The sequence below is a fragment of the Camelina sativa genome, chromosome 12 (assembly GCF_000633955.1).
Source record: "Camelina sativa cultivar DH55 chromosome 12, Cs, whole genome shotgun sequence".
In the NCBI taxonomy this organism is placed as follows: domain Eukaryota; kingdom Viridiplantae; phylum Streptophyta; class Magnoliopsida; order Brassicales; family Brassicaceae; genus Camelina; species Camelina sativa.
Genome location: NC_025696.1, coordinates 10,808,597 through 10,828,390, shown reverse-complemented (window position 1 = coordinate 10,828,390; position 19,794 = coordinate 10,808,597). Strand labels below are relative to the sequence as shown.

At 46.1% G+C, this 19,794-nt stretch overlaps 2 protein-coding genes across 2 annotated transcripts; both read left to right on the top strand.

The window, feature by feature from the left end:
- On the top strand, positions 2,766 to 3,161 carry LOC109128172 (RNA-directed DNA polymerase homolog; the record flags this gene model as incomplete). The annotated part of the gene is made up of 1 exon (XM_019234003.1): positions 2,766 to 3,161. A coding segment is annotated over one exon (396 nt), but the record flags the coding sequence as incomplete, so codon positions are not given.
- LOC104731236 (probable tRNA N6-adenosine threonylcarbamoyltransferase) lies at positions 8,769 to 10,629 on the top strand. Its single transcript, XM_010450556.2, has 4 exons — positions 8,769 to 8,932; positions 9,234 to 9,793; positions 9,888 to 10,043; positions 10,152 to 10,629. The coding sequence occupies exons 2-4, from the start codon at positions 9,236 to 9,238 to the stop codon at positions 10,497 to 10,499; spliced, it is 1,062 nt and encodes a 353-aa protein (XP_010448858.1). The 5' UTR covers positions 8,769 to 8,932; positions 9,234 to 9,235; the 3' UTR covers positions 10,500 to 10,629.

Below are 19,794 nucleotides of genomic sequence, written 5' to 3'. Positions count from 1 at the left end.
AATTAAATCAACATATTTAATAATAACATAATCGAAAAAAATAAATTTTATATAAAGTTTTCTGACAGGACAAAGCTTATCAATATACTTCAAATATTATATCTATACATATTTTTGGTCGGGTATATATATACTGTATACCATTTCATGTTTTGCCGTATATTGTAAAATGAGTCAATAACTCTATTTTTCATAGTTTTTTTTCTATTCATGCCCTCCTAGTTAAGCCTGGGCGTTCGAGTACCCGTTCGGACTCGGATCGGCTATTTTAGATTTTCGGATTTTTGGATTTAGAGATATAGGATCCATTTGGGTACTTGTAACACCCGCAAACCAAATTTTGGTATTTTGGTAAGGGTGTCGATTGATACCTTCTAGTGAGGCATCGATCGACACCAGTTGTGGCCGGTTTGGTCGGTTCAATTTTGATTGTCCGGTTTGCGTGGTTGGTTTAGGGAATCCCTAAATCGAGTGTAAAAGAAGGAAAACGACCTAGGGTCGTGATTTTGGGTGTTTTTGGCCGCTTTTAGAGAAAAAGAGAGAGAGAAAAGTGTTCTTGAGCTTTTGAGACAGATTGGTGGGATTCCTTGCTATTTCTTGAGAGATCTAAGGCTGGGAAGGAGCTAGAAGCTTGCTGGGAGTGAGGGAATTCGTTCTTGCTGGTCAGAATCTTCTTGAAAGAGGTGAGTGCATGACCATGGCTTATCTAAGCTAAGATCTCTAGATTCTATGTGTTTTGGTGCTTATGTGGTTGTTTCTTTGAGTTCTCTATGATTTTTCGTTGCTGTTTGGGCTGGGTTTGGCTTCTGGGAGTGCAAGGAGCGGATTGGAGAAGATTGGAGGCGAGATTCGGAGTCTCTGATCGAGGGAAATCGCTGCTCGACATCGGTGTCGGTCGACACCAGTTGGGGTGTCGGTCGACACCAACGCGAGGACGGCTCGGGACTTTGGCGAGTGACGATCGATGCCATGTGGAGGTGTCGGTCGACACAAACTAGGGTTTTCGGGAGTGTCGGGCAGGGTGTCGGTCGACACCAGTTTGGTGTCGGTCGACACCAGATAGTCAGTGTCGATCGACACCATCTGGTGTCGGTCGACACCCCTTGTTCAGTTAGGATGGATGTTGCATGCTATGTGTATGGCCTGGTTTGTTTTATTGATTGTTGTTTGTGGCATGTAGAGATCTTATTGCTTGTGTGTATAGCCCAGTAGATGGGAGGATTGCCTCACTAAGTATTTGTGATAATACTTACGCATCTCAATTGTTGTTTGTGGTGTGCAGGTAAAGGCAAAGTGTGATCGTGGAATCAAAGGCAATGAAGAGGAGGATGTTCTAAGGACTCGATTGGATGTTGTCTGGCATTGCTAGGTTGCTAGAGTTGAGTCATTAGAAACATTGCTAGGTTGCTGATTTCTTGTTTCTTGTTGTTTAGTATTTGAATATTATTGATGTTATGGTTATTGGTTATTATTGGACTATTATTGGATATTTATTTGGTTGTTATTATTCCCNTATGTGAGTTAGTCAATTGTGTGTGGCATGGAGTCCTAGAACATCCTCTTCGAGCCTATTGGTGATTCCACGGTGAGTTTCTATTTCTGTGTTAAATAGTAATTGTTTGCTTAGCCTTCTGTTCATGGTAGTGCAGATGGTTAGAGAGGATGTTGTTGCTGGTCGAGGTCGTGGACGCGGTCGTGGTCGCGGTCGTGGTCGCGGTCGTGGTCGTGGTAGGGGGAGAGCCTCAGTGGTTAGCGAGACCGAGGACCAGAGTGTGATAGCTGAGGGTGTTGGCGAGTCGCAGGGAGTTCCGGGGGATTTTGTGAGTGTGGCCGGAGGGGGCGGTGTTGATGCTCCAGTGGTCGGTGATGCTAGGGTCCCGGGTGTGGGAGCCCCAGCGGGAGGAGTCCCTGGTGTGGACATTGCAGCTTTGCTAGCACAGGTGTTGGAGCGGTTACCACCTGTGGTACCGGCTCAGGCTCGGGAAGTGCCACCAGTGGTGGCGGAGGAGCGGCAGCCAGTGGCTGCGGATGTAGGGGTCCATACTCGTTATCTCAGTATGTTGACAGAGATGGGTCGGTTGCGTACTGAGCAGTTTTCAGGAGGTGTAGATCCTACTGTTGCGGATGCGTGGAGGACGAGAGTGGAACGTAACTTCCACACTCTGAGATGTCCTGAGAAGTTCTGGGTGGACATAGGGGTCTACTTTTTGAGTGGTGATGCTGAGTTGTGGTGGAGATCTGTGGCTGCTAGGAGGGTGCAGCGGGAGATGACTTGGGCTGACTTCGTTTTGGAGTTCAACCGCAAGTATTTTCCTAGGGAGGCTTTGGATCGTTTGGAGGTGCAGTTCCTTCAGTTGTCTCAGGGGACACGGTCAGTGCGAGAGCTGGATTTGGAGTTCGGTCGACTTATGTGTTATGGAGGTCGGGCTATGGAGGTCGGGCTATGGAGTCTGAGGAGGCTCAGATCAGGAGGTTTTTGAGGGCTCTACGTGATGACTTGAGGGTTCACTGTAGAGGAATTTGAGGATGTGTTTCAGTCTTTATAGGGATTACCACCATCTCGGTCGGATCCTTTTACCATTGAACTGGAACCGGGGACGACACCGTTATCCAAGGCTCCTTACAGAATGGCTCCAGCAGAGATGGCAGAGCTGAAGAAGCAGCTGGAGGATCTGTTGAGTAAGGGATTCATCCGTCCTAGTGTATCACCGTGGGGAGCGCCGGTGTTGTTTGTGAAGAAGAAGGATGGGAGTTTCAGGTTATGCATTGATTATCGGGGTTTGAACCGGGTCACTGTGAAGAACAAGTATCCTCTTCCTAGGATCGATGAGTTGTTGGATCAGTTGAGGGGTGCTACTTGGTTCTCTAAGGTGGATCTGGCGTCGGGTTATCATCAGATACCGATAGATGAGGCAGATGTGAGGAAGACTGCTTTCAGGACGAGGTATGGGCACTATGAGTTTGTGGTGATGCCTTTCGGATTGACTAACGCGCCAGCAGCGTTTATGAGATTGATGAACAGTGTGTTTCAGGAGTTTCTGGATGTGTCTGTCATCATTTTCATCGACGATATCCTGGTTTATTCCAAGAGCCCTGAGGAGCATGCAGTGCATTTGAGGGCAGTTATGGAGAAGCTGCGGGAGCAGAAGTTGTTTGCCAAGTTGAGCAAGTGTAGTTTTTGGCAGCGTGAGATGGGCTTTCTGGGTCACATTGTTTCTGCAGAGGGGGTTTCTGTAGATCCAGAGAAGATTCAGGCTATCAGAGATTGGCCTAGACCGCAGAATGCCACAGAGATCAGGAGTTTCCTTGGATTGGCAGGGTACTACAGGAGATTTGTGCAGGGGTTTGCAAGCAGAGCACGTCCTATGACTAAGTTGACAGGGAAGGATGTTCCTTTTGTCTGGTCAGAAGAGTGTGAGGAAGGCTTTGCAAGCCTGAAGGAGATGTTGACTACTGCGCCAGTGTTGGCTTTGCCTGAGCAGGGAGAACCCTATGTGGTTTATACAGATGCATCTAGAGTTGGTTTGGGGTGTGTTCTGATGCAGCATGGGAAGGTGATTGCCTATGCTTCGCGGCAGTTGCGGGTGCATGAAGGCAACTATCCTACTCATGATTTGGAGATGGGTGCTGTAGTTTTTGCCCTGAAGATTTGGAGATCTTATCTTTATGGTGCAAAGGTACAGGTGTTTACAGATCATAAGAGCCTGAAGTATATATTCACTCAGCCTGAGCTGAATTTGAGACAGAGGCGGTGGATGGAGCTTGTGGCAGATTATGATTTGGAGATAGCCTATCATCCTGGTAAGGCTAACACGGTTGCAGATGCTCTGAGTCGGAAGAGGGTAGCTTCGGCTCAGGAGCAGGAGATGGAGTCTCTGGTAGGGGAGATCAGTGCTTTGAGCTTGTGTGCTGTTTCACAGGAACCGTTGGGTTTGGAAGCAGTAGATAGAGCAGATCTTCTGAGTAGAGTGCGGTTGGCACAGGAGAAGGATTTGGGGCTGGTGAATGCCTCTAAGGATGTGGATTCAGAGTATCAGGTCTCAGATAATGGTACTATCTTGGTGCACGGTCGTGTGTGTGTGCCCAAGGATGAGGAGTTGAGGCAGGAGATTCTGAGAGAGGCTCATGCGAGCAAGTTGTCCATTCATCCAGGAGCGACTAAGATGTACCGTGATCTCAAGAGGTACTATCATTGGGTCGGGATGAAGAAGGATGTAGCTAGTTGGGTTTCGAGGTGTGATGTGTGTCAGCTAGTGAAGGCTGAGCATCAGGTTCCTGGCGGGTTACTGAAGAGTTTACCCATTCCTGAGTGGAAGTGGGATATGATTACCATGGACTTTGTGGTAGGATTGCCAGTGTCGCGAACTTTTGATGCTATTTGGGTCATCGTGGACCGGTTGACTAAGTCAGCACATTTTCTGGCCATTAAGAAGACTGATGGAGCAGCGGTCTTGGCTAAGAAGTATGTGAGAGAGATAGTCAGATTGCATGGGGTGCCAGCGAGCATTGTGTCTGATAGGGATTCTAAGTTCACTTCGGTGTTCTGGAAGGCATTTCAGGCAGAGATGGGCACTAAGGTGCATATGAGTACAGCTTATCATCCCCAGACAGATGGACAGTCTGAGAGGACGATCCAGACGCTGGAGGATTTGCTGAGGATGTGTGTGTTGGATTGGGGTGGCCATTGGGCAGATCACCTGAACCTGGTAGAGTTTGCTTACAACAACAGTTATCAGGCGAGTATTAAGATGGCTCCTTATGAGGCTTTGTATGGGAGACCATGTCGTACACCATTATGCTGGACTCAGGTGGGGGAGAGGAGCATGTTTGGTGCTAGTTTTGTTCAGGAGACCTCAGAGAAGATTCGGGTTCTCAAGCTGAACATGAAGGAGGCTCAGGATAGGCAGAGGAGTTATGCTGATAAGAGGAGGAGAGATCTTGAGTTTCAGGTAGGAGACAGAGTGTACCTCAAGATGGCCATGTTGCGGGGTCCGAACAGGTCATTGTCAGAGACTAAGTTGAGTCCGAGGTATATGGGTCCATTCAGAGTGATTGAGCGGGTTGGACCAGTGGCATATAGATTGGAGTTACCTGAGGTGATGCGTGCATTCCATAAGGTTTTCCATGTGTCTATGTTGCGGAAGTGTCTCCGTGAGGGAGAGGAGGTGTTGGCTAAGATTCCTGAGGATCTTCAGCCTAACATGACTTTGGAGGCGAGACCAGTGAGGGTTCTCGAGAGGAGGATCAAGGAACTTCGGAAGAAGAAGATTCCTTTGATGAGAGTCCTGTGGGACTGTGATGGTGTTGAGGAGCAGACTTGGGAGCCTGAGGCAAAGATGAAGGCAAGGTTCAAGAAGTGGTATGAGAAGCAAGCCGCGACTTGAGCTTGTTTAGCCTGGTCCCATCTGTAATCCGTGGCTGGAGCGGGAATGGAGTATTCCAGCCCATCTCTCTTGTTACTCGGTCGCTTGGGGTGGTTGGTTGTGCGACTCAGTAACAAGATGAGGTGGTGTTTGGGGTACAAAGTTTCCGTGAGGCGGGGTTGTGAAGAGAAGTTTCCAAAAGTGGAAAGTTTCCAAAAATGGAAAGTGCTAAATATGGAAAGTTTTGCGGGAGTTAGAATTTGTCCATTTTAGCGGTGGGAAGCCTTGGAGGGGCTTTTGTGCCTTTGTGGCGGACTTTCGAGTCAGAGTGCCTGTGTATGGTGTTCTGGTTAGACATTGTGTGGCCTTTGTGGCGGACTTTCGAGTCAGAGTGCCTTTGTGTGGCGGTCTTGTTAGACATTGTGTGGCCTTTGTGGCGGGCTTTTAGCCAAATTGTGTGGCCTTTGTGGCGGGCTTTTAGCCAATTGTGTGGCCTTTGTGGCGGGCTTTTAGCCATTTGTTGGCCTTTGTGGCGGGCTGTTTAGCCAGAGTGTCTTTGTGACGGTCCTTCGGGACAGATGGTCTTTGTGACGGTCCTTCGGGACAGATGGTCTTTGTGACGGTCCTTTGGGACAGATGGTCTTTGTGACGGTCCTTCGGGACAGACGGTCTTTGTGACGGTCCTTCGGGACAGATGGTCTTTGTGACGGTCCTTCGGGACAGATGGTCTTTGTGACGGTCCTTTGGGACAGATGGTCTTTGTGACGGTCCTTCGGGACAGACGGTCTTTGTGACGGTCCTTTGGGGACGAGTGGCCTTGGTGGCGGTCCTTTTTAGGACATTTTGTTTGGCCTTGGTGGCGGTCCTCGTGAGGACATTTTTGTTGGCCTTTGTGGCGGCCCTTGTGGCGTATATATGATCCTTGTGCGGTCATGGGGTATCCCGGTGTGGGAATATGTGGTTGGTAAGACATTGAGATGTTTTACGCGAGCCACGGGAAGGAAACCTGGATAGGGATAGGACTCAGACGTGTTCAGAATTGTTTGCTCGCGACTCTTGGGGGACTTAGGTTCTCCTAGTACTGCCATTTTCAGAGACTTTGTGGCTCGGGAGTATGGTTGGTATATCGACTCCGGATGACGATCCGGGGGCGCGCTGTAGGGTGGCAACCCGAGAGACGAGTTTGGATTTTTCCTTATATCATTTGGCATGCAGACTTAGGTCTGATGAGGAGCCAATAAAAACTCAAGGTTTAGGCCTATGAGTAAAGGGAAGTCCAAAAAGTCAAGAGCAAATGACGCCTGGAGCGTGAGTCTATCGCCTAGAGGTGACCTTCTGTAGATCGGTCGGAGGAGTGCAGGCCGTGGAGACGGTTGCACGGGAGTCCTTGGCTGATGTTTGTTCGAGATTCGAGGACGAATCTAGATTGGTGGGGGAGAATTGTAACACCCGCAAACCAAATTTTGGTATTTTGGTAAGGGTGTCGATCGACACCTTCTAGTGAGGCATCGATCGACACCAGTTGTGGCCGGTTTGGTCGGTTCAATTTTGATTGTCCGGTTTGCGTGGTTGGTTTAGGGAATCCCTAAATCGAGTGTAAAAGAAGGGAAACGACCTAGGGTCGTGTTTTTGGGTGTTTTTGGCCGCTTTTAGAGAAAAAGAGAGAGAGAAAAGTGTTCTTGAGCTTTTGAGAGAGATTGGTGGGATTCCTTGCTATTTCTTGAGAGATCTAAGGCTGGGAAGGAGCTAGAAGCTAGCTGGGAGTGAGGGAATTCGTTCTTGCTGGTCAGAATCTTCTTGAAAGAGGTGAGTGCATGACCATGGCTTATCTAAGCTAAGATCTCTAGATTCTATGTGTTTTGGTGCTTATGTGGTTGTTTCTTTGAGTTCTCTATGATTTTTCGTTGCTGTTTGGGCTGGGTTTGGCTTCTAGGAGTGCAAGGAGCGGATTGGAGAAGATTGGAGGCGAGATTCGGAGTCTCTGATCGAGAGAAATCGCTGCTCGACATCGGTGTCGGTCGACACCAGTTGGGGTGTCGGTCGACACCAACGCGAGGACGGCTCGGGACTTTGGCGAGTGACGATCGATGCCATGTGGAGGTGTCGGTCGACACAAACTAGGGTTTTCGGGAGTGTCGGGCAGGGTGTCGGTCGACACCAGTTTGGTGTCGGTCGACACCAGATAGTCAGTGTCGATCGACACCATCTGGTGTCGGTCGACACCCCTTGTTCAGTTACGATGGATGTTGCATGCTATGTGTATGGCCTGGTTTGTTTTATTGATTGTTGTTTGTGGCATGTAGAGATCTTATTGCTTGTGTGTATAGCCCAGTAGATGGGAGGATTGCCTCACTAAGTATTTGTGATAATACTTACGCATCTCAATTGTTGTTTGTGGTGTGCAGGTAAAGGCAAAGTGTGATCGTGGAATCAAAGGCAATGAAGAGGAGGATGTTCTAGGGACTCGATTGGATGTTGTCTGGCATTGCTAGGTTGCTAGAGTTGAGTCATTAGAAACATTGCTAGGTTGCTGGTTTCTTGTTTCTTGTTGTTTGGTATTTGAATATTATTGATGTTATGGTTATTGGTTATTATTGGACTATTATTGGATATTTATTTGGTTGTTATTATTCCGCTGTTGATTGTAAATGTGGTTAGGTGGCTAGTGGGTATGGGACCACTAGTTGTAGTTTTATTTATTATTTTTTATTTTTTATTTTTAAAAAAAAAAAAAAAAAAAAAGGTCGGTCGTTTCAGTACTTCTAGACTTTGGATTCGGGTCGAATTCGAATCGGCTATTTCAGGTTCAGATTCAGATTATCTGAAATTCTCGAAACTCAAAATTATAATATCCAAATTTGTCTAAATTATTCAAAACTACTCAAACTACTTAAAAACTTAAATTATTTTTTACCCAAATTTATTAAAAAAAATAGTTTAAATACTCAAAAATATATAAAATATCCAAAGTCTGAATATTTTGGACATTTATATTATTAAAATTGTAAATAGTACTAACATATTACTATTATATTAATATTGAGGATATATTCGGGTACCTGTTTGGTTTTTTGTTCAGATCGGTTTAGATCCAGATTTTTAGATTTAGAGATTTGGAATCCGTTTAGGTATTCTAAAATTTTGAATTCGGATTCGGATCGGATTTTTTAGATCAGGTTTGGGTCGGATTTTCGGATTGGAGTCTTTTGCCCAAGCAAGTTGATACCAAAAAAAAAAAAGTATATGCAATTGCCAATTCCAAATTAAGACATAAACCAAGACCATAAACAATTTCAAACAAATATCTTTTGTGAAAAAACCCAAACGTCGTCCGTTTTACCATAACCCAAAATTAGGAGCTAAATTGGGCTCGGCTCATATTTTTTTTAACCTCACACTAAATGATGTCGTATCACATACGTCCTGAGAGAAACTGAAACGTCGTCGTTTCCTGTCCCGGCCCGGCGTCTCCATCGCCGTCTTCTTCTTCTTTAGCTCTCTCTGTCTGATTTCGTTTGGCTTTGAGCTTTGTGAGCTATTTCTGGATTCCAGCCATCACGCAGCTTCAGGTTAGTTTTGATTTAATTCACTCCTACATGGGTCGTTGTGTTGTGCCTCGAGTGGAATTAATTCCTGGGTTTAGGATTAAAAAAGTTTCTAGGGTTCAGAGCTCTCTCATCTTAGAGGAAACGAAACTTAAGGATATACGAATCTATTGTTGGGTCTCTCTCAATACCAATACCAATCCATAAAAATGAGTACTTTTGTTCACCACCGTCAACGTTTAGACCTGTAACTAGTGATTGTTCCGAGTAAAGTTTGAGTTTTTTTTTACTTCATCTAGTCCTAAATTTGTTGTTCTTTGCGTAGATATGAAGAAAAAGATGATAGCTTTAGGTTTTGAGGGTTCAGCTAACAAGATTGGAGTTGGAATTGTGACATTAGACGGTACAATCTTAGCCAATCCACGGCATACTTACATAACTCCACCTGGTCATGGTTTCCTTCCTAGAGAGACTGCACATCATCATCTTGACCATGTTCTTCCTTTAGTCAAATCAGCTCTTGAGACTTCCAAAGTAACTCCTGAAGAAATTGATTGTATTTGTTATACGAAAGGTCCTGGGATGGGAGCACCGTTGCAGGTCTCAGCTATTGTTGTTAGGGTCTTGTCACAGCTTTGGAAAAAGCCTATTGTTGCTGTGAATCATTGTGTGGCTCACATTGAGATGGGGAGAGTAGTTACTGGTGCTGTTGATCCTGTTGTTCTTTATGTGAGTGGTGGGAATACTCAGGTGATTGCTTATAGTGAAGGTAGGTACCGGATTTTTGGTGAGACCATTGATATTGCTGTTGGTAATTGTTTGGATCGGTTTGCTAGAGTCTTGAAGCTTTCTAATGATCCAAGCCCTGGTTATAACATCGAACAGGTAGATTTCAATTTCATTAGAGAGTGTAATGTTATCTCTGTTCTATAAAGATTAAAGAACAATGTTAACTCGGTTTTTCATTTTTTTTCACTAGCTTGCGAAGAAAGGAGAAAACTTTATTGATCTTCCGTATGCTGTTAAAGGTATGGATGTATCTTTCAGCGGAATCTTGAGTTATATTGAAACTACTGCAGAGGAGAAGCTCAAAAATAACGAGTGCACACCAGCAGACTTGTGCTATTCCCTTCAAGTAAGGCTATCACTTTGTTCTTAAATGTCATATCTATCTTTGTCACATGAATGCAAAGTTTTGGACTTTTTTAAGAGTAATAATATTTATGATTGTTGAACGTTGCAGGAGACTGTGTTTGCGATGTTGGTTGAGATCACGGAAAGAGCAATGGCGCATTGTGACAAGAAAGACGTTTTGATAGTTGGTGGTGTCGGGTGTAACGAGCGTTTGCAGGACATGATGAGGACTATGTGCTCTGAACGTGACGGAAAGCTATTTGCAACGGATGACCGTTACTGTATCGACAATGGAGCGATGATTGCTTACACGGGTCTACTCGCGTTTGTTAACGGTATTGAAACGCCGATCCAAGACTCTACGTTTACGCAGCGGTTTCGCACAGATGAAGTTCATGCGGTATGGCGAGAGAAAGAAGACTTGGTACTTGGGGATAAGACCGTTGCTGCTCTTTGATTCTGTGCCCATTTGTTCATTTTGAGATTGAATCTCTCTGTACTCGATAAATTGTTTTTTTGATAAGTAGTTAAAGATTAATTGTGTTTTATTATTCAAATGATATGATATGTTTTCTTTTTGATTTGAATAGTTTCGTGATGGGTGTAACAACGCTTTCAAATTTCAAAGTGAGCTTTGTAAAAGTTCAAATTTTTTGTGTTGCATTTCGATAAATGTTTGCTTTTTGTTTTATACTTTAGTTGCTCAAAAAGTCGACATTTCTACCGATAATGGTGGAGGGATTAGTGCATTAGTCTTCCTTAGTCATACAAAATCAACTGTGAAGAAGATAAACGGCACTACTAAAAGTAAGAACTGTTTTTTTTTTAATGTATATAACGTAAGGGAATGGTTAATTCAATCGATGGACACTTTTATGGAAATGTGTCACTACGTACTGAAACGAAAAGTGGGAGAAAATAATATAGTCACTGAACCTTCTAGAGAGATTAGAGTTCTAGATCAAATCACACATAAACGTGTCCTTAGATGTATGTGTATATAGTGGTATTATACAACAATACTAATTCTATGAAAAAAGTAGTTTAGAATATAAAGTTATTAAAAATACATCATATAGATTCAAACAAGACTAGTGAAAAAAAAAGATATTTGAAAAAGGAGAAAATGACAAAAGTATTAGTAAAACAATCAAGTAAAGGTCAAAGTAATTAAAGAAGAGAAAAAGCATCTCAAAAGTCCTCTTTCCTCCATCTTCAAATGCCAACAAATAAAAGACAAATGATTTTTGACATAATCTTTTTCTTTCTCTGAGAGATTTAGTATACAAATGACTTGTTGATGGAAATTTTGACATTGAAATTCTCAAACTATAATACGATTCTGATAGTGGCAGGTTTATAATACGATTATTTGGAAGGAGAAAAAACTAAAATAGTAATGATATACAATTTCATCCACTTCAAAATTACCGGAGAAAAAAAAAGAAGAAGAGAAAGTAAAGTGGTAATGGGGGTTCATCATGTATTCAAGACCTGATTTCACACTGCACGCAGATCCCAAATAGTCTCGTTTTCTAGTTTTTTGAGAATACTACTGATGTGAACGCCGGACGCGGTCGTCTGCCGAGTCGCACGGACGGACGGACGCTACGGACGGACGGACGGAGACGAACGATGGCTAGCGAACCGAGTAAGAAACTCGACCTCGGTTGACTGGGAAGAGATGGGGGCGAAAGGGAAACACAACTAACGATCGGTTTTGACCGCGGTGCGATAGAGACGATATGGTTCGAACGGCGGTGTACACGAGCGGTGGAAAGCGTCGTACGCCGTCTAGAGAGATCGATCCCGGATCGGTCTTTCTAGGGTTTCTTTCAAGCCCAGTCCCGGACTAAGATGCGAGAAAGAGAGGGGAGACAAGAACACAAAGAATCTCTCTTTGGGAAAAGTTATATTTTATTCAAGTCTGAAGAACCTAAGCTCGTGGCGTTGGACGCTTTAAATAGCGTAAGGGTTTAAAGGGAACTAGGGCACGCGGACTCATAATGGACCGCACACGTAGCCCTTGACGCGTCTCCACAGACGGTGAACACGTCACACTATTCCAACGTTCACAAGGGAAGGATCTAGAAAAGGTTCAAAACGCAAAGCTTAAAGAAAAAGACAAAATAGGCCACGTCCTTAGGCTGAACGCGGGAACCGCGTCACTGGCTTCAAAACGCGGCGTTGTGCGTCAGGACTCGTCGCCTCGTTAAAACCTTCTCCGGTAAACCTCATGGGAAAAACCCGAAGTAAGGGAAAAGAGTACGAGTCATGATCCTGACGTCTTGGCGCCCTCATCCTTGGTTAAGGACGAAGGCTGTACGGACGGTCTCGCCGATGGTTGCCTTGTCCGAGTCGCTCTCTTGGTCTTCTTGGACGAAAGCTTGGACGAAGTGGTTAATCTTGTGCTTGGATGTTCTGGCCGAGCTCTTCGAGCGAGTGGTTGCACCGGGAGTTATCCTAGGCATGCTGGTCCGGAGTTGTCCTGCGGGTGATCCGAGTGTTCCAATGGTGTCCGGGTCTTGTGCGAGTGTTCCTGGTCGGATGTCCGATCCGGTGCTCACATCATTCCCTCCCCCTTGCGAAGGTTTTGTCCCCAAAACATCTTCGTCATCACCTGCATCAAACGGAACAAGATCAGCAACGTTAAACGATGTGGACGTATTGTACTTACCGGGCAGCTCGAGGCGGTAGGCATTGTCGTTGATCTTCTCGACGATCCGGAATGGTCCGTCGCCTCGGGGGCTTAGTTTGTCTTTCCGTTTTTGCGTGAAACGCTCCGGCCGTAGGTGCAGCCAGACCCAATCGCCAGGTTGAAAGAGCATTGGCTTTCGGCCCTTGTTGGCAAAGCGTGCGTATTGCTCGTTTTTCCTCTCGATGTTGGCTCGGACCTCTTCGTGCAAACGTTTAACCATTTCGGCCTTAGTGGCTCCATCTTGACAAACGGTCTCGTCCGGTGGCAATGGTAGCAAGTCCATCGGTGTTAAAGGTTTAAATCCGTAGGCGACTTCGAATGGTGATTTCTTGGTGGCCGAGTGAACCGCTTGGTTGTAGGCAAACTCGATGAGAGGAATGCATTCTAACCAGGTTCCTTTGTTGCTTGCGATAGCCGTTCGGAGTAATGCGCCAAGTGTCCGGTTGACGACTTCGGTCTGTCCGTCGGTCTGAGGATGCGCGGCAGTGGAATAGAGTAACTTCGTGCCCAGCTTTTTCCACAAGGTACGCCAGAAGTGACCAAGGAATCTCGGTTCCCGGTCCGAGATGATCGTCCGCGGGAGGCCATGAAGACGGACTACATGGCTAAAGAATAGATTGGCTAAGCGCACTGCGTCGTTGCTCTTCTGGCATGGGATGAAGTGCGCCATCTTGGAAAAACGATCGACCACCACAAAAATAGTGTCATTCCGATGTATAGGCGGTAGTCCGAGGACAAAGTCCATGGACAAGTCGACCCAAGGACCTGTCGAGACTGGTAGCGGTGTGTAGAGTCCGTGGGGATGAGTGGTTGACTTTGAGGCTCGACACACCACACACTGGCCGCAATGCTTCTCGACCATGCTCCGCATCCTTGGCCAGAAGAAGTGTTCTTGAAGCATGGTTAAAGTTTTAGCCACGCCAAAATGTCCGGTCAGACCTCCACTATGCGCTTCTCGGATTAATAGGTCGCGGATAGAGCCGGCTGGGATGCAAAGGCGCCGACCTCTGAATAAGTAGCCCTCATATACATAGAACTCCGCATAGTTGCCTTTACCGAAATTTTTGAAACATTCCCCAAACTCAGCGTCTTCCGCGTACGCATCCTTGATGCTCTCGAACCCCAAAACTTTGGCGTCCATGGTGGTGATTAAGGCGTGTCTTCGGGATAGGGCATCGGCGACAACGTTCTCCTTTCCTTTCTTATACTTGATGACGTATGGAAAGGATTCGACGAACTCCAGCCATTTCGCATGCCTCTTCTTGAGATTCGTTTGGCCGCGCAAATGCTTCAAAGTCTCGTGGTCCGTGTGGATTACGCACTCCCGAGCTAACAAGTAGTGCTGCCAAGTCTCCATGGCTCGGACCAACGCGTACAGCTCTTTGTCATAAGTGGGATAATTAAGAGTGGCTCCGCTGAGCTTTTCGCTGAAATAGGCCACCGGTTTGCCGCCTTGCGTGAGAACGGCTCCAATGCCGACGCCCGATGCGTCGCATTCCACCTCGAAGGTCTTGTTGAAGTCGGGTAAGACAAGGAGAGGAGCTTGAGTGAGTCGCTTCTTGAGTTCCAGGAAGGATCGTTCTTGTTCGGCTCCCCACTTGAACTCCTGATTCTTCTTGATCACCGCGGTAAGGGGTGCGGCGACCGTGCTAAAGTCTCTCACGAACCGTCGGTAGAAACTGGCCAGCCCGTGGAACGATCGGACTTGGGAAACGCTGGTAGGTGTTGGCCATTCCTCTATGGCTCGGACCTTCTCGCCGTCCACCTTAAGCCCCTGTTCACTAACAACAAAACCTAAGAAGACAAGTTCATTAGCAGCAAAGACGCACTTTTTCAAGTTAGCGTACAATTGCTCTTCGCGGAGAGTGCTTAAAACAAGTTCCAAATGCTCGACATGGTCAGATAGGCAAGAGCTATAAACGAGGATATCATCGAAATAGACCACAACGAACTTGTTGATAAAAGCTCTAAGCACATGGTTCATTAGACGCATAAAGGTCGAAGGTGCATTAGATAGACCGAATGGCATAACCAACCATTCGTACAAACCTTGCTTGGTTTTGAATGCGGTCTTCCATTCATCTCCTTCTTTCATCCTCACTTGATGGTATCCACTTTTGAGGTCGATCTTAGAGAAGATGGTTGATCCGCTGAGCTCGTCTAACATGTCGTCAAGACGCGGAATCGGATGCCGGTACTTGATCGTGATGTTGTTTACAGCCCGGCAATCGACGCACATGCGCCAAGATCCGTCTTTCTTCAGAACAAGTAGGACAGGGACGGCACAGGGGCTAAGACTCTCTCGGACATATCCTTGCGACATGAGCTCGGATACTTGCCGCTCCAGTTCCTTAGCTTCCTCCGGGTTTACTCGGTATGCGGGACGGTTTGGTAGCTGGGCTCCAGGAATCAAGTCGATCTGATGCTCGATTCCTCGAAGAGGTGGTAGACCTTCGGGCAAGTCATCTGGGAACACGTCCGAGTATCGCTTAAGCACGTTCTTGATTTCGTCCGGGAGTGTATCCCCCAAGTCTCCTGTTCCTTCAACCAACAAATCTCTAAAAACCATCAATAACACTTGGTTGGAGTCCTTAAGGGACTTTCTAACGTCACTTGACTGGATCAGGAAGTTCATTTTAGAGTCCGAATCCTTAGACAACTTGGATTGCATTTCGCGGACTTGCGTCGGTGTTAAAGGCTTTAAACTGATACGTTTGTTATCGTGTACAAACGTATACTGGTTGGTGCGTCCGCAATGTGACGTTCCCTTATCAAACTGCCATGGTCTCCCCAGTAAGAGGTGACTAGCTTGCATCGGTACTACATCACATAGGACTTGGTCCTTGTACGGTCCGACACTAAATGGGACGAGGACTTGGTCCTTTACGCGTATCACGGTCTTATCGTCTAACCACTTAAGCTTATAGGGCTTGGGATGGCATGTGGTGGGCAAGGAAAGTTTCTTGACCATGTAGGAGCTCGCTACATTCGTGCAGGAGCCTCCATCAATGATCAAGCCACACACCTTCCCGCTTACCGTGCATCGCGTGTGGAAGATGTTGTCTCGTTGGTTGGAGTCGTCCGGCTCTTGGCTGGCATTGAGGATTCTTCGGATCATCAACAGCTCTCCAACTTCGGGCTCAGCTATGGCTTCCTCCAAGTCCGCATTGTCTTGGTCATTCGCCTCGGACCTTTCTCCTTCGGACTCGAGTTCTCCGGACTCGGTAATGATCATGGTGCGGGCATTCGGACAGTCGCGGGCATAATGGCCTCGGCCTTGGCATTTGAAACAGACGATGTCCCGACTGCGCGCGTCGCTGGTTGTCTTGCGAGGATCTTGTCGGCTATCCTTGGTGGTTTCTCTTGACTTGAATCGCGAGTCGACGACGGCCGTTTGGGACTTCTCTTGTGGCCGGTTGGAAGGTGATGCGCTTGGCGACCAGTTGGGAACACCTTGGGCTCTGGTCCGGCTCGTGGTGGCGATCTTCTTCTTGACTTGGGCTTCGATTTGCACTGCTAAGTGCAGCAGCTCTTCGAACCCCTGGTATGGTTGGCGTTCGACCTTACGCGCAATCCGGTCCTGTAATCCATCAAGGAACTGAGCCATGAGAGACTCCTCGGAGTCTTCTACTTGGAGTCGGTTGCTTAGGTGCTCGAACTCCTCGTAATATTCCTCCACGGATCGCGAACCTTGCGTGAGTCTCCTAAATCTCTTTTGGAGCTCGCGATGGTAAAGTGGTGGAACATAACGACGTCTCATGACGGTTTTCATGACTTCCCAAGTGGTGATCGGTCGGTCATGATTGCGACGCTCATCAGCGACCAGACGATCCCACCATGTGAGTGCGTGGTCGGTGAGTTGGGCCACGGCGTAAGAAACTTTGCGTAACTCCGGATAGTTGTAGCACGAGTAGATGTGGTCCATCCGGCTTTCCCAATCGAGGTATGCTTCGGGGTCGGACTTGCCGGCAAAGGTCGGAGGTGACAACTTGTGCCCTGGTTCGTACCGATCATCGCGTCGGTATCGTTGTCTTGGACGCGGTTCATACTCGTCGTCGGACTGGTCACTCGGTTCTGGTTCTTGCCTACGTCGTCGCACGGGCGGCGGATCTTCTCTCGGAGGATTGGCAAGTTCAAGTCGGGCTAATCGTTCGGCCAGATGTTCTATGCCGTTACGAAGGGCCGTTAAGGTGGCACCGATCTCCGGCGGGGGTAATGGAATCTCCGGTTGTTGTTGTGCAGCCATAGCGTCCGTGGTACGGATGGTGGTCGTACGGATTGACGGAGATACGGTACTTGGAGCCGAGGGATTGACAGGAAACTCGGACGGTTGATATCTCGGACAGACTTCGGGTCAAGAACGGTAGATATCACGGTCGGGAGCTGATTCTCGAACGGTGACGTGGACTTCGTCCGTACGCGATGCGCTGGCCGAATGAGTCACGTACCTCGTCCAAACCAAAACGAATATTCGTGAGTATAATGCGTCTAAAACTGACGGATGAGATATTTATTTGGGACAGTCAATGATTGAAGACAGCAAAGCTAACGACAACCTATGACTAAACAAAAAGAAACCTACACGCGCCTAAAAGCAAACTCACGCACAAAAAGCAAAACTTTTGGGACCACAACACAAACCCAAAAGCAAACGCGCTACTTTATGGATCTAAGGAGTCCTAGACAAGAACAACGACGAACAAAAAGAAGAACAGGAAGAACACGAAACAACCTAAGCACACGTCTAATAACACAACACAAACAAAAAAAAATAAAACTAAAGACTAACTCAGCAAGCGGAAACAAGAATAAGCGATCTAGACTAAGACAAAGGCTAAAGATCGAAACTTTAAACAAAAGGAAGGAGTTTCTGGGTTAGAAAGACACAACCTTTGAGTCAGGAGCTTTTAGAGCTCTGATACCAGCTGATGTGAACGCCGGACGCGGTCGTCTGCCGAGTCGCACGGACGGACGGACGGAGACGAACGATGGCTAGCGAACCGAGTAAGAAACTCGACCTCGGTTGACTAGGAAGAGATGGGGGCGAAAGGGAAACACAACTAACGATCGGTTTGACCGCGGTGCGATAGAGACGATATGGTTCGAACGGCGGTGTACACGAGCGGTGGAAAGCGTCGTACGCCGTCTAGAGAGATCGATCCCGGATCGGTCTTTCTAGGGTTTCTTTCAAGCCCAGTCCCGGACTAAGATGCGAGAAAGAGAGGGGAGACAAGAACACAAAGAATCTCTCTTTGGGAAAAGTTATATTTTATTCAAGTCTGAAAACCTAAGCTCGTGGCGTTGGACGCTTAAATAGCGTAAGGGTTTAAAGGGAACTAGGGCACGCGGACTCATAATGGACCGCACACGTAGCCCTTGACGCGTCTCCACAGACGGTGAACACGTCACACTATTCCAACGTTCACAAGGGAAGGATCTAGAAAAGGTTCAAAACGCAAAGCTTAAAGAAAAAGACAAAATAGGCCACGTCCTTAGGCTGAACGCGGGAACCGCGTCACTGGCTTCAAAACGCGGCGTTGTGCGTCAGGACTCGTCGCCTCGTTAAAACCTTCTCCGGTAAACCTCATGGGAAAAACCCGAAGTAAGGGAAAAGAGTACGAGTCATGATCCTGACGTCTTGGCGCCCTCATCCTTGGTTAAGGACGAAGGCTGTACGGACGGTCTCGCCGATGGTTGCCTTGTCCGAGTCGCTCTCTTGGTCTTCTTGGACGAAAGCTTGGACGAAGTGGTTAATCTTGTGCTTGGATGTTCTGGCCGAGCTCTTCGAGCGAGTGGTTGCACCGGGAGTTATCCTAGGCATGCTGGTCCGGAGTTGTCCTGCGGGTGATCCGAGTGTTCCAATGGTGTCCGGGTCTTGTGCGAGTGTTCCTGGTCGGATGTCCGATCCGGTGCTCACATCAACTACACTAACTTGTTTTATGTTTATTATTTTCACCAATTTCATTCATTGTTAATTTGTCGGTCACACAGTAGAAAACAGGAAATTACTAGTTGTCGGTATAAAGATGCCTAGGAATAATAGTACATGTAGTTTAATTGTGTACCAATCAAAGAGTGACAAAGATATCTAACGAGATGAATTTTTTGAGACCACATTGGATTCTTATAATAGTCAAACTGTCCATGTTCCACTAAACCCAAGTTAGGATTTAATATATGTAGCTACGAACAAATAGTATTTTCTATAACTAATCATCTAATAAAGCTCATCTAATAAATCTTCTAACAAACAGATTTTCGACATCATGGGAACACATCCTCTCGCTACTCACGGACGCTACACAAAGCTCTGTCACACTATACCTCTTGCGCTACATGTTCCAGGCCACAGTCCACACTATTTGGAAGAAACCAAATGGCAGAAGACAAGGAGATGCCCCAAACCCTCCTCTTCTTCTTCTCAAACTCCTGGACCGGAATGTCAGAGACAGACTACTCTCCATCTACACTCAAGGAAATGGTAAATATACGGCTGCAATGGAACTATGGCTTGCTTCAAGATAATTTTTTCCCTTTTATTGTTTTAATTTCTTTTAGATAAACTCTCAAACAATTCAAATCTTCTAAACAAAAGCTGATGTAAAACGTTTTTTTCGAATAAATTTTACATTTTATTCAAAAAAGAAACAAAAAAAATTAAAAAAAATAAAGCTCATCTTTAGATCAATTTACCTAAATCTATCCAAATATTAAGGTTTTAGTCCACAACTAATTAGAAGAAAAAAGAGCTAGTTGAATGATTGTCCCTAAATCTCGATACTATCATTGACTTTTATAGGCGTACTAGATTCGGACCCGCACGTACGTGCATGATTGATTTCAAGAATTAATGTTATTTATCAGGTCTACAATATATTATGTATGTGTGAAATTATGTTTATAAACATATTTTTAACAAATATTATTAATACTTATAATCTAAACTCATATCAGTACAATATTCTATTTATTTTAGTCAAAAAGTAGGATCAGATCAGTTTTGTTATTAGTAGAAACAACTACAGTTAAAAAATAAGCAAAAATAATATGTTTA